Below are 15,595 nucleotides of genomic sequence, written 5' to 3'. Positions count from 1 at the left end.
TGTTTTTCTTTTCAATTTACATTTTATGAAATAGTGAACTGTTCCTTATTTTGATGCAAGAACCTTGTTTTTTGGAAAAAAGGTTGTACACATGGTTGCATAAGACAACTTTTACAACGGTATATCAATCTGGCACGGGGTCCTCAATCCCAGTCCTGGAGAGCCGCAGTGGCTGCAGGTTTTTGTTCTGACCTGGTTGCTTAATTAGAAAGCAATTCTTGCCAATAAAGCACTATCAAGCTATGAAATTAAATTAACTCTGCTATGTCAGGTCATTCTCATATCCTAGATTTTCTTTTCCTTTCTATCATGCAAATGATTTGAAGGCTAAAATGGACGAGTAATTCTCAGTCCTTCACTTTTTTCTCTTCATTTTTCTTCCAAGTATTTAATTAAACCCAGTAGTGCAGATAAATACACACAGGTGTAAATGTAAATAAGCTAAATGGAGAAATGCTGCTCTCTCTTGTCATTTGCATGTTATTGATAATAAGGAGCAATTAAAATAGCTGTTTAAGACAAAATTAAGCAATATGGGCTCAAAATCACTAAAGTGAAGCAGAAGTTTTACTTTAGCAAAAAGTGCTTTTTATTAACCAACTGGGTTAAGCAAAACTGCAGCAAAAACTGCAACCACTGCGGCTCTCCAGGACCGTGATTGAGGACCCCTGATCTGGCAGGATCGCATAGTTGGTTAGGAAATTGCTGTGTGAAATGTGTGCACAGCTAAGGTACCCAGTCCACCCCTGCCTATCTCTCTTATTATCTTCTTTTGCTGCTTATTGTACCAGATGTCAAAAATGGTTCATTTCATTTCTCAGCTCAGTGTGGGTGCTGCGTTTAGCCGGGCTACTCTTTATGACAAAACTTCTTCATTCAGGTGTTTATCGAACAACGCTTACATAGGAGGTGCCACAGACCTCAGCAAACAATTGACTCTAACCTGATCGCATATCCAACTTGGCACACCTTTCCTATCACAGTGGTGTATCAGAAAGTACAGCGTGCATCCTCTCCAAATCAGGCATCAAAGTAGCACGTAAACCTGCAAACACTCTGTAGAATGTTCTTTTTAATGGCAAAAGCAAGAAATCAGCATCAGATACACGGTACACAGTACACAGTATACCATGCAGTGTGTGCCCAGGTATATATGTGGGACAAACATCTAGAACACTTGCAACACACATACAAGAACATTGCTGTGCGGCCAGGAGGAAGGACTCACAGTCTCTAATATAAGCAAATGCATGTTTAACTGGACAAACATGTAACTGGGATAACAGACATTTGGACATGAAGCCAGTATATGCAGGCTTAAAAAAGAACACTTTAATAAAAAAAGACTTTATGACCAACACCCTCTGAACTCATCATATTGATCCACCCAACCTCCTCATTTGCTTTATATTGCCTTTGGTTTTTCTCTGTCTATAATCATTTCCCTCTGGTAGGATGTCAAATTCTTAGGTATAAAAAACTATATGCGTGAAAAGCTCTCCATTGGTCTTCCCACAGTATCTTAGTTGGGGTAAGGCTTGGACTACAATGTGCTCATTCCAGAACACACATTTTCTTTGGTTAAAACCATTCTGTTGTTGACTGACTGTTGTGTTTCAAGTTATTGCTTTGTTGTACCACCAAATTTCTGCTAAGCCTTGGGTGGTGGACATGTATACCCTTACAATTCTGAACTCAATTACTCCCGCTATACTCTTAAATTATCCAGACTCTGAGATAGCAAAGCAGGTTTTAGTGTTGGCGTACAGTAATTTTTTTTTGCCTCCAAACATATTGTTGCATAGTTCTGTTAAAGGAGTTTTTAACTTTTATCTCATCCATTCACAGTCCACCATCACAGAAATGTTGTGGAACATTAGGGTTGTCTTCTGGAAACCACAGACATGCAGCAGTCGTTATTTTGGACAGCCTTCTAAGAATCTTTCCATGAATGCTTTTCTTGTTCAGTGCTTTCCTTATAGTGGACACATGAATGGAGACCTAGGAAAGTTCAAGAGATTTCTGCAGATTCTTTGTAGTGTTCTTTTACATTCTTTTTTGTGTTCAATTATTTATTGAATATTTCCAATATAGTACAGAAATTGTTGCTGTGATTTTTGCCTTGATCTTTGCGTGAAATCTTAGTGAGAGTAGTAACAATTTTAAATTCCTTCCATTTGTTGAAAATAGAGGGAATTAAAAATCCAGGTTTTTAGAAATACTTTTGTAGCATTTTCCAGCTTACTACATCTCAGCAGTTGTTCTTCTAAGGTTCACTGATATTTCTTTTTATTGGGTAGTCCACATGAACAGATCCCTCTTGACCAGACTCAGTCTGTGTTGTTGTTGTGTCTTTATAGGGACCTAAACCACCAATCTCATCTCATTGACCAACTCTAAGAAGTCATTAGCCTAGAGGTTCACAAACAATTTCCAGTCTGGAGGGTGGCTGCTGAAACAATGAATTTGGTATTTACAAAAAGGAGTAGAATCGTTTTTGTGTTATTAGTTTAAGAAGATTTTGCTTGTTCATTATTGCTACTTACCTAAAGATTTGACCAAATTTGTATGAGATGTTACTGCAGATATTCCAGGTAATTCTTTTCTTGCAACTGCAACTGTATCAGTTTCAGTTGCTATCCCAGAATATGCCATATGAGGTATAGTTGACTAGGTGAGAGTGAATCACTAAAGGTGTACTCTTACAAAGGTGAACTGAAATTCAGTGATGACACAATGCTGGGTTTTATGTTTTCAGAAACCACGTTAACCAGGGTGTGAAACAAGAAACTTTCATTATAAACCACAAGTGCTAGAAACTTGCCATTCATATATTTAAATACACAGGAGCTAATTTTTTGGCTGTTTATAGAATGTCCATTTCAGGTTGAGCTTCAACCCCTTTTATATGTGTATGTTTTATAACAATGTTACAGTAATGCAAAATGTCTAAAACTGCTTTACAGTGTACATAACTATATTTAGTCTATAAAACAATTAGATTTTTTTGCAGTTGGAGCACAATACATGTACAAATACTGTTAATACAATTATGAATAGTTGTGTTCAGCTGCACATTTTACATTCATTCTATACCTTTTAAAAATAAGAGCTCTGCAGATATTCACATGTGTACATTTTATCAAGCTGCATGATCTACATTCACAGTTTCTTGCAATATACTGCTCATCTAGGTGGCACTGCATTTTATTCTTTGGGCTAGAATGTTCTAACCCGGGCACGTGGACCCAACAGCAAATGGGAGACGCAACTTTCTCTGCCTGCGCACAAAGCTTGCATACTGTAATGTTTTTAGGTGTCATTTTGCTTGACTTCTCACTACATTCATAATGGCTAACACGGTACAAAACACCCTATTACTACAGAACAAGTTAAAAAGACAAGTTAAATGTTAGTCTAGGTAGTTGAAAGTGTTAAAACAAATGTTATTCTGGGGGTCTGTATTTTACCACTGACCCCACATCTGGAGTATTGTGTGCAGTTCTGCTCACCACCTTAAAAAAAAGGCATAGCTGAAGTCCAGCAGAGAAAAGCAAACATGGCCATCTCAGGTGTTAAAGTCCTACTAGAAACATTCCATGAAATTAAATCTTTTTAACGGCATATAAAAAAGTATCAGTAAGGTTCAGAATAGTGGTGAAAATTAAAGGGAAGTGCATTCAATATGGAATTATAGAAGAACACCTTTATGCAAAGTGTTACTAGTTTGAAGGTTGGGAAACAAACTATCCAGTCATGTGGTTTAACAGGATACACTAGTATAAAAAGAAAAGACAACAAACATACAGACATATTAGATAACATGGCCATTATCTTACCAAACAAGCTCGATCAGACTGAATAGTATCTCCATTTCCAAAAACGTTTATTGTTATTATGAGGAGTTTTGGAGCTGCTCCAGTGTTGCCACTTCATCAGTTTGAGGCACTTGCTCTGATACTTGGGGGTTCACATTATTGACAGAATGGACTGGTCTTAAAACACAGAGAGACTATATACAGTAAGAAAGGGAGCAGGCTGTTATCCTTATGAGTCCTGGGCTCAATTAATGTAGGAAGTGACCTCCTTCACATCTTCTATAACTTTGTGATGGCCAGTCTGATTTTCTGCACTGTGGTGTGCTTGGCTGGGAACAACACTTCAAGAGAGGCCCACCGAATCAGTAAACGGACTAAAAGGGCAGGCTTAGTTATAGGACACACTGTGGACACACTGGAGGTAGCAGCGAAGGAGAGAGGTAAAACAAAACCGAGTGCCATTATGAACAATACCACACACCCTCTCTCTGACATCCTAACTCTGAGTACATTCAGCCGAATTTTGTCCAGAAATACTACTGGGGATCCTATATACCAATTGCAATATGTCTGCAAAATGCCTCACTGAGACTGGCACTGCCAAGTCAAAAGTTTTCTTTATTTTTGATTTTCTTCTTTGTTCAGACCAAAGTGTGTGTGTGTGTATGCAAGATCAACCTACACCCCCAAACACCATAGTTCCACTGGAGAAGATGCCAACATTAAATTTTTACTTCAGTAAGCCTTTGGCATAAACTGTATGCTTGTAGTTTTCCAATTTGATGTTTGTTTGACTTGTTTTGATTTGGTTTTCAGTAGTTATAAATTGGCCCAGTTTGAGTGTGTCACGCTATGCACTGGCATTTCTCCCAGGTCTGAATTACTTCCATAAACTTGTTGCTCACAGGACGGGGCATTGCTTTGAGTGAACAGTTATGCATTTTCAATCCATGTAGCAGTTTTGTTGTCTTTATGGACCTTAATCTCTAAGCATGGACAGGCAATCAGTGTGAGAGGAATATCCAGTAAGCATGTGAGCTCCTGTAACAGACAGCGACAGGAAGTAGTGTAAAAAAGACACCTTGAAATTGAGTTGTGACGAGAGATGCACCATCATCTGTAAAAGGCTGCTGTTTCCCCAGAAGACCAGTCTGTGCTCATTGCCCTATTTCATCCTGTTGGACAGGTCAGCCTGTCTGATGCTGCACACTTTTATGCCCCAAGGCCAACTCTTAGGGGTGTTTGTTTATCCCTGTGACTCCTACTTTATGGGGCACTCAACCCAGATCCTTTCAAGAGGCTCTATCAACTGTTAACATTTTAAGTCAGTTACTTTAGAATTTCCCAGAGGGATAATAATCTTAAATCCATGCAAACATTAACTAGTAATGTTGCAATAAAACAAGAGGAGAGCCGTTTACTATAGATCAAAGCTGAAAACCATCCTCTTCTTCCTCCATTACCTCTGTAAAATGAAGGCTGTCCTGCCTTACTGTGTGACAGCTTCTCCGCCTTAGTTTTTCTGCTTCCCCCAAGTATCATTCTTAATACTTAAACATCCTTCTGCTGAGTGTAAACAGCGTCTTACTCCTTCTTGTGTGAAAAGTTTTATTCTACTCCCAAGTTTGTCAATATTATACTTGATTCTAATCTTGTACACTCAGTACTTTGTAAAACTGCAAACTATTAATTGTGCAAGATAAAACAGTGAATAATTAACCAACAAAATATGTGACCAGGAATAAAAAAGTCATCTCAATTTCTTATCATTGCCAGCATACTCACCTTTGAGATTTCAATGCTGTGGCGATGTAATAACCTGTGAAATGGCATGCAGGCTATTGCTTTTCTTAAATTAAATTAATGCTAATGGTCATTTTTCACAGAAGGGAAGGTGCAGGAGAAAAAACAGAAATCTCACTGAAATAAATCCTGAAAAGTGAACAAGTAACAAAACTGCAGCAGTACACCTGTGTTTAAAGTTTTGTACTGGATGTGTAATTTTGAAGGCTGTACAGAAAAGCCTATACAGTACAGCCTACTGCAAGATGAGCAAAAATTGTTAATAGGTCTTGCAATACGAGTAGTACGAAAACGCTTTTTCTGAGGAGCATCACGTGATCACAACTGAGCCGATGGTTCTTCTCTCCCTCTTTCATGCTGCGGGATTGTGGGTAATCATCTCCCATGCTCGGTCTCAGTCAGTGTGCCTCACTCGTATAGTCAACACCCATACAAGCGTATACTGTTTACCATAGCATTCTGATCACGTGTGTGTGTGTGTAGAGCATTTTTTTTTATTTTGTGTCCTATAAGGCTGTAACTGTGCGAACGATGAATCTGTTTAACGACAATGCGATGTCATATTTCCGCGATATTCTCAAAAGGAGGCAAAAGCAACTGTCATTGGATAGGTTCCTTGTTAAAGTCGCAAAAAAAGAAAAAGCTTCCAGTAAGCCAACAGATAGCAGTGATTCCGTTAGTTATAGTGAAAGTCGTCCTACACAATAACCCCCCTTCCTCCTCTCCTTTCCTTTCTTGTCGCCCTCACACCAGCCACGATTCTTTTCAAGGGTAAAGTGCAGGTTAATTTCTTTTATGTATTATTTCTTTATATTTTGTATCAATCATTTTTATATGAGTATGTTTGGGTTGTTGAACAAATCATCCAAATTTCCATTATTTCTTATTGGGGAAACTCGCTTTGATATATGAATGCTTTGGATTACAAGCGTGTTTCCAGAACGAATTATACTTGCAAACCAAGGCACCACTGTACTTTGCATTCATGACCCTAAAACTCTCCCTAATAATAATAATAATAATAGCGACCCCTGCTGCAGACAAAGTGAATGTACTTATTATTGGGTTATTATATTGGACTAACAAAAACGACAAATCCTGATGAATGAAATGATGAAACTGGACAGCACTGCTTAATAACCAGCAGTCCCTGAACAGAATGTTTTTATTTGCTATAATTTAATCATATTTATCTCTCTGCAACAAAAAAGGGTACGGGTACAATTTACCTCTAGAGTGGCACTTGTTTGATTCCTGGCTGTGGTTTTCATTGTGTCAGACATACTGTTTTTGATAAGAGTTTCAGCACTAAGTTCAGGCTGGCATCCAGTGTTTTGCTGGTTCTTGCTTATACGCATTTTTGCCTGCTGTAGTTTGGGCTTCTCTTTTCTCTAGTCAGCTCTGATGTTCTTCTGGCACCAGCAGCTGAGCACAAAAACTCTGATGGAGACACCAGCTGAATTAATGTGAGCATTATATTAAAATATGAACACCTACTCTACTCTTGCGTTATAATATCCTAGTATCATCTCAAAATGTGGGGCGGCACGGTGGCGCAGTGGGTAGCACTGCTGCCTTGCAGTTAGGGAACCCGGGTTCTCTTCCCGGGTCCTCCCTGCTTGGAGCTTGCATGTGCTCCCCGTGTTTGCGTGGGTTTCCTCCAGGTGCTCTGGTTTCCTCCCACAGTCCAAAGAAATACAGGTTAGATGCATTGGCGATTTTAAATTGTCCCTGGTGGGTGGGCTGGCACCCTGCCCAGGGTTTATTCTTGCCTTGTGCCCTGTGTTGGCTGGGATTGGCTCCAGCAGACCCCATGACCCTGTAGTTAAGATATAGCGGTTGGGATAATGGATGGATGGATCTCAAAATGTATGTGTAAGTAATGGTTTCGTTTAATACTGTCATGTAAGTTAAGACAGGCAGCATGGCTGTAACGCCCAACGTGGCCGGTTCAGTCTCAACCACTAGCTATTGCTACAACTTGGGGACTGGGATTAAATTATAAACAGTTGTTTTTAAGTGTTCTGAATAAAATGGCATGCAGTAGAAATTAAGTATTTTATATAATGTTTGTTAAAGACATGTAGTCATGCATGAGTGAATAACTTAAGCAAATGTGAATGCACATGTGAAAAAGGAGTAAAGGTGCACAGGCATAGCACAGATTTTTTGAATCCGTGTTTAGGTGTCACCCGATACCTTGGGGTCAGTGTGCGGGTGAAAAATAGTCACACTGTATCTGCTGGTAAAAATAAAAAAAAAACGTCTAGAGGAGCATATTGGAAATGAGAAGGGTGAAGCCTTAGAACAGACATATATCATCAAACATGACAACTTCTCATTTACTCTTCAGAATCTTTACAAAACCATCAACACTTCATATTGGCCGGGCCCTGTGATAGACGCCCAGTGCTGATGGGATTGGCTCTGGCTCCCCACTGCCCCTGAATTTGGATTATTTTGAATTTTAGCCCTGAGCACTGGTGTCAGTGAAGTCCGAATGGAGTATATTGACTGTCTTATTTCTTACAGTGAGGTGGAACTGTATCTTTGTATGCTCTTCATTATTCTGTTTTTTCAAAAATCTTATTAAGGCACATTTTTTCCAATTTCTAGGAATGAAAGAGCCCGCTGGGTGACGGCATTGGGACAGAATTCTGCCGACAAACAAATCACAGACAGAACAAGTAGGTGGTTGCCAAGTTTTCAATGTGCATTGACTGCCATCTTGTGGACAAAGTCATACCTTGTCATTTTTGGCTTTTTGAATTTGTGTGATCCAGTTACACTGATTATTTACTTTAATGACCATTTCTCACCTTGCAATTTTCTACAGCACTTACTCAGGTGGAGATTACAAGGACATATACTGCAAAACAGCCAGATGAACTTTCACTGCAGGTTGCAGATGTTGTACTGGTTTACCAGAAAGTTAATGATGGTGAGAGTCGGCATTTTTTTATTACTACTATTACAGTTGTTGCGTCGTTTTACCAGAGATAACATCTTCTGAGATGTGAATAATTCTGATGCTGGCAGGTGCTCATTGCATCCTGGGGAGTAATCAGACAGTAATGCTTGCATCGCTCAGTCTTTATTGCAAATGGCACCTGTGACAAGGCTCATCTCCACTTTACTAAGCACAAAGCACACAATAAAACTCACATTCTCCTGAACTTTAAGGCCTCAATACAATTCTTGTTTTCTATTTCCGCCTTGTCAGAGTCAACCAGTAACCTGAAACGGACACATTGTTCTAAATAGGCTTGATCACTTGATATGCATCACAACATCCAGGGAGGAGGGTTGTTTTTTGTGAAACTGCAACAAATGTGAGCAGCAGCGTGGGAGAAGCATTGGCAAACCTGAGCAGATGGAGCGACACTGCAGCCAGTACACATTCTGCTGGCCAGGCATGTTTGTTCTGCGGCCACTCCTGTCAAATTTGTGCAGGCCCAGCGAGCTGTTTACCCAGTGGGTGGGGATTGGGGGTGTATGAAGTTTACGCACTAGAAAATTATAACTACTTGTAAAATCTTTGGATTATTTAGGCCAAAGGAATGCAGCAACAAACACCACAAAGCTGTAAGCCAAGTAAATCCTTCAGCAGAAGGGTGCTCTTCTGTAGTGGATTTGCATCCTATGACAATCGACATGTGCGGTTTTAACAGCCACCTTATGATATGGAATGGTAAGAAGAACATGTATTTAACAGCGACTGCAGAGCGGTGGGCTTTCTTAGCTGCTGTGTGCATGCAGGATCATAATAAAGCTGAAATGCTGGGCTGTTGTCTGTATACTTTTAAAAATAATTCAATAATTTTGGTCTTTCTGAAAAAAATTTCTTACACATTTCACTCCTGCTCTATACATTTTAGATAATTTGTTTTCATAGTGTAAAAATAACTTAGATATATAAAAAAAGAAATGCGTACAAAACATCTTTCTACTTGTCTGCTTTTTCACTTTTTTAAAATGCTTGTTCCCATATCAAAATATTTTACACTTATCTTTATTTGCTTAGCAGATGCTTTTATCCAAAACGACTTACAAAAGACGTCAACATAATCGAGTACGCATCAGTCTGGGAGACTATTTGGGAACAAGTGTTAGAGGCCAAGTGAAAAAGCTCACAACAAAATACAAACAAAGTTATGATTGCTAAGTTACAAGACCTTAACTAACTTCAGTTACACAGAAATTCAAAAAAAGACTCTTCAAACACCTCTTACACACCTTGAGGGAGTTTGAATTTCAAACGGAGGTGGGCACCTCATTCCACATGAAAAGTCGGGACTGAGATTTGCTTCCACACATGGGGGAGAGCACCAGACCCCCTTCTTCAAAGACGTGAGTGGTCGAGAAGGAGCAAAGGACCTCAGAAGTGTCTCCTTATATATATATATGTTCTGACCCACTGAATATTCTGTAGGCAAGCAGAGGCAAGTTTCAATTTCCATACAGATTTGACACTAAATCTACTTTCACAAGAGTTTTTTAGGGTCTTTGGTTTTTTTTTCCCCCCCAGAGGAGCCTTGTTCACACTTCTGTTTTTTACCTGTGTGTTTATCTGCAGCTGTGCAACACATGTAATACATACTACAAAAGTAAAATTAATTCTATTTATACCCCTCGTTCACATCACCATAGAGGAGCGCAATACAGTTTCTAAAAATGTGACATGCTGCGTATTTTTCACCCGAAGACGCAGTAAAACGCACCATCATGCATATTAGTGTGTTTCTCCAGAGCAAATTGTCACTGCATGCAAAGCCATTGCTGCCAAATCCAATTTTCACGTGTAGCTCATCACTACTCCCAGAATACCTAAGGAAGCAGCAGGTGCAGCTGTCTGTGTATCATGTGCATTTTAATTAATAGTTAGTATTGAACAAAATTTTCCAAAATAAATAATTTTCCTATTTTTCTTATGTTATACAACACTCACTTGGCTATCCCCTTTCTGATCTCTAAATCAGTAACTCTAATGGGTGAAAACAACTGCTTGATTTGTAGAAACTAAAAGTAAAAAATCATTCTTGCAAATAAGAGTGCACAGGCTTTGTGATGCTTGCCGAGTAAAAAACCTGCCGACAGTCTGAATTGTAAAAGTACACTGAGCATCTGCTTTAGTGGTCTGTCCAACTCTTTTTTTTTTTTAAATAATTTTATTGTAATCATTCCATACAAATCGATCTATTTTTACAAAAAATAGGATTGAGATTGAAAAACAAGTCAACCCCCCACCCCTGAGCTCTGACCAAAATGAGCAAGCAGCCTCTGTTGGCCTATGATGGAAGTTATTCACAATTATTACTTACTTGCCAAGATTAAGACTGCAATTGGTGGGGGGAAAATGTGCCTATCATGGGTGACTGGGGTTAATACTGAAAAACCGTACAGCATAGTTAAGGGATAAAACAACAACAAAAATCCCAATTACTATTTAGAGACAAGGGTCAAGGATGTAACATTATACTGTAGTATGGAATTCACATGCTGCTCCAGCACCCTGCTGGTAACCTTTCGAATAAAAGGAATACTGAACCTTCACATTTACACTTCAGTTAGATGAAAAAGCAAAAAAAGTCACTTTGAACAGAAAGGTTATATGGCAGCTGTCTGCTTCTGTACTGTAAAGAGCCCCTTCAGTCAGCAGTGATGTCCCATTTCCCCATGCCCTGGTGCATTTAATGTCTGCCTCTTGATATAAACGTAAATCAGCTTTACATTTATATTTATTCACAAAAGAGGTCAACAAAATCAAGCAAACATCTGTCTGGGGGACTGTTTGAGAACAAGTATTACAGGACACGGTTACAAACCAATGGCCACAAATGAAAAGCTTCGAACAAAATGCAAGCGGAGTTATAATTCTTAGATTACTAAAACCTATCAAAGCCATTATCAATTAGACAGAAATTCACAGAACAGACACAGAGGGAGTCAGCAGTTTCAAAGGTGGTGGGCAGCATGTTCTACCAGCCAGGAGCTGCAAATGAAGAGAGTCTGGAGTGAGATTTGATACCATGCTGAGGTGGCATCTCCAGACATTGTTCACTTGCAGACCCGAGTTGGCAAGAAGAAGCATAAGGCCTCATGAATGCCTATATATATATATGGACTGGGTAATGTGTTAGGAACAAAATGATGTCATATCCTTTGATGGGAATGAAAATTATCAACCTACAGAGGGCTGAATTCAAAGACACCCTGAAAATCAAAGTGAAAAAATGATGTGGCAGGCTAGTCCATTTTGCCGAAATTTCATTGCAGCAACTCCAAATCGTACTCAGTAGTTTGTGTGGCCCCCACATGCTTGTATGCATGCCTGACAGCGTCGAGGCTTGCTCCTAATGAGACAACGGACCAAGGCATCACTGAGCTCCTGGACAGTCCGAGGTGCAACCTGGCCACGTCAGATGGACCGAAACATAATGTCCCAGAGGTCTTTTATTGGTTTTAGGTCAGGCGGGTGTGTGGGCCAATGAATGGTATTCCTTCATCCTCCAGGAACTGCCTGCATACTCTCACAACATGAGGCCGGACATTGTCGTGCACCAGGAGGAACCCAGAACCCACTCCACCTGCATAGGGTCTGACAATGGGTTCAAGGATTTCATCCCAATACCTAATGGCATTCAAGGCGCCGTTGTCTAGCCTGTAGAGGTCTGTGCGTCCCTCCATGGATATGCCTCCCCAGACGATCACTCACCCACCACCAAACCGGTCATGCTGAACGATGTTACAGGCAGCATAACATTCTCCACGGCTTCTCCAGACCCTTTAATGTCTGTCACATGTGCTCAGGGTCAACCTGTTCTCATCTGTGAAAAGCACAGGGTGCCAGTGGTGGACCTGCCAATTCTGGTATTCTATGGAAAATGCCAATCAAGCTCCACAGTGCTGGGCAGTGAGCACAGGGTTCACTAGAGGACATTGGGGCCTCAGGCCACCCTCATGAAGTCTGTTTCTGATTGTTTGGCCAGAGACATCCACACCAGTGGCCTGCTGGAGGTCATTCCATAGGGCTCTGGCAGTGCTCATCCTGTTCCTCCTTACCCAAAGGAGCAGATACCGATTACCCATGCTGATGGGTAAGGACTTTCTACGGCCCTGTCCAGCTCTCGTAGAGCAACTGTCTGTCTCCTGGAATCTCCTCCATGCCCTTGACACTGTGCTGGGATACACAGGAAACCTTAAGGCAATGGCACGTATATTGATGTGCCATCCTGGAGAAGTTGGTCTACCTGTGCAACCTCTGTAGGGTCCAGGTATCACCTCGTGCTACCAGTAGTGACACTGACCATAGCCAAATTAAAAAATGAGTGAAAAAACAGTCAGAATGAGAAAGGAAAAATATCAGTGGCCTCCACCTGTTAAACCATTCATGTTTTGAGGGTTGTCTCATTGTTGCCCCTCTAGTGCACCTGTTGTTAATTTCATGAACACCAAAGCAGCTGAAACTGATTAACAACCCCCTCTGCTACTTAAGTGACTAGGACAATATCCCAGATGTTTGATGCTATACTCTAATTAAAAACTGTTCCTGTAATTTACTTGAGCACTGTGTATGTGTATATCTATATATATATACACAGTATATATACACACACACCCATATATACATGTTGACTGACCCACTGTCTACTCTGGAGACAAACATCCAGGATTTACAAAAATTTTAATGATGTAAAAAGAAGTAATTGTTCTAAAGGCATTTAATGTTGCTGCACTTTTTGTGTCCTTGGTGTAGGGTGGTACAACGGAGAGCGCCTGCGAGACGGCGAGAGAGGCTGGTTTCTAGCCGAGTGTGCAAAAGAGATCACATGCCAGGCAACAATTGAGAAAAACATGCAAAGGATGGGCCGATTGCTGGGATTGGAAACTAACGTTTAAAAAGATTTCTCAAGCTCTCTTGGTCATCTGTCATCCTTGAGTCACTTGCACTTCAAGCGCCTTAGACACAATTCTTTTAATATCTCAGCTTTTTTCTTTGAGCAAATTCTGCTGAAAGCAAAGTGGACTACGATTTTCAGGCACACCATATTTCTTGGACTGGCATCTGTCACATTAAGGATGTGGTGTTCATATTATTAAAAATGATTTCTGTAAATAATGTTTATATATAAAAACTAATTTTTATTTGTATATTTTAAGCATGTCTTACTGTGCAGTCACATGATAATCTCATTTCTAACTGATGATGTATTAAAACTGTCCCTGTTAAAGTTTCTAATTTTCTTTAAACAGAACTTTGTTCTTAAACACCACACAGTTTTTCTATGCTGTTTTACACATTTAAACTTGTTTTTCAACTCAGGGATCTGTTGCCAATACTGTACTGTGTTTTTTAAAAGTCTGCAACAAATGTAATACTTCATTTCCACAAAGAACTTGCGGCTCACACCTTCAGGGATCTACGGCACAAAGTCTGTGCAGATGATTTTGCCTCCATTTGTAAAATAAATTCTTATGCACCTCTTTTACTTCACATATATCATTTTGAAATAGCTGGCTTTTTTTAATTGCCAAAACTTATTTTAGCTTCCTCTGTCTACATGTAATTTGCTTGCAGTAAGACCGAAAAGCAGAACAACCTTCACTTATTGATATTTTAATGCTATTTATATTCAAAGTTGAACTGAAATTAAACGTTGAGCAGAATGCTGTTTAACCAACATCAAGAATTTATTCAAGCGGATGTAAAATGCTTACCCCAGTTAGAAATGTTGCTTGACATTCTTACATGGAGACGAGATCTGCACAATATTTCAAATCAGCACTGCCATCCTGCCGCAGATGAGCTCAGATGGACGCCACTGGCAGTAGAATTTTTGAAACAGATCGTTCCTAAACATAAAGCATCAAGAGCAACCCGTCAGCAACATAAAGGATGTACTCCACTTTGTTAGCATTCAGGGTTATTATCATTTTGATCATAAACCTATACAAATCAGTTATTGTTGTTCTTAATATAATTTTAGAACTCTTTTGCTACTTAATGTTAGTTATAACATGTTTACAAATTTAAAAGGGTTTACCTTTCTCAACCTGTGTAAATATTTGTGTGTTCTGTCGTGTACACCCGATTTATATGATGTAATGTGCAATACGCTCACCTGGTAATCATGTATGTGTCCAGACATTGTCAAGCATGGCAACTTTGATGACAGATCAGACGCAGAGCCTTGAGAGTAGTCAGAATGTTAGAAAAAAAAGATTACATAAACAATTTTTTAATCACCCATAAACTGATTAATGCAGGGAAGAAATGAAACACTATTTTAGTTTTAAAACTGAAAATAAAAAAAATAAAAAAACAGCTTCAGTTTGAGTATATCAATCATCTCAATAAAGCCCTCCTGGTATATTTGGTTCTAAAATGGTTTAGTTTTGGCTCTGACACTGTCGAGGTTTTTTATGTCCCAAGTTTTAAGTATTGATTTATAGATGTCATCCTTCTCTTTAAACCAACTATGTCAAATTTAAAAGATGGCTGGTTTCAAGATACATTGTTATTGTCTGACTTCAACAATGCTTGATGGTGAAAAACTTTTTCAGTTAAGATGGCTAAAATCTCATTTCCTTGCAAACATTTACATTGTTTACCCTGTTCATAGCACTTTATGTTTCTTTTCATTTACTAATAGAAGTCTGCATTTTCAAAGACTGGGATCACTTGACACTCTGCTACTAATCAGTGGTTTCAAATGTACAGTAGCACAATTAACCTGGATTCTAATGAATGCTTTTAAATATCAATTTCCCATTGTAAGTAAAGGTAACATTTGTAGAGTTCTTTTATGTACAAATCTTGTAGTTTATGATGTACAAGTACAAAGATGAATTAATTTTATTTAAAAAAGACGTCTACATTGTACAGGATTAGTTTACTAAATGACAATGTTGTAATGATTTTGTATTTAGGATTTTTCCAATAAATGCACATTTTTTTCTTATGTTCATGTGTA

At 39.2% G+C, this 15,595-nt stretch overlaps 1 protein-coding gene across 1 annotated transcript in view; it reads left to right on the top strand.

Annotated features, from left to right (window-relative positions):
* The window catches only part of LOC120531789 (rho guanine nucleotide exchange factor 26-like), a 116,988-nt gene extending 101,403 nt beyond the window's left edge, over positions 1 to 15,585 (top strand). The window contains exons 13-15 of the mRNA XM_039757533.1: positions 8,238 to 8,308; positions 8,458 to 8,562; positions 13,378 to 15,585. Coding sequence (XP_039613467.1) covers positions 8,238 to 8,308; positions 8,458 to 8,562; positions 13,378 to 13,520 — 319 coding nt within the window. The 3' untranslated portion in view covers positions 13,521 to 15,585. The remainder of the gene's footprint in view (positions 1 to 8,237; positions 8,309 to 8,457; positions 8,563 to 13,377) is intronic.
* Positions 15,586 to 15,595: the final 10 nt, after the last annotated feature.

Source organism: Polypterus senegalus, chromosome 1 (genome assembly GCF_016835505.1).
Source record: "Polypterus senegalus isolate Bchr_013 chromosome 1, ASM1683550v1, whole genome shotgun sequence".
NCBI classification, from domain to species: Eukaryota; Metazoa; Chordata; class Cladistia; order Polypteriformes; family Polypteridae; genus Polypterus; species Polypterus senegalus.
The sequence above is the reverse complement of the archived record's forward strand: the minus strand, read 5'-3'. Positions and strand labels throughout refer to the sequence as shown.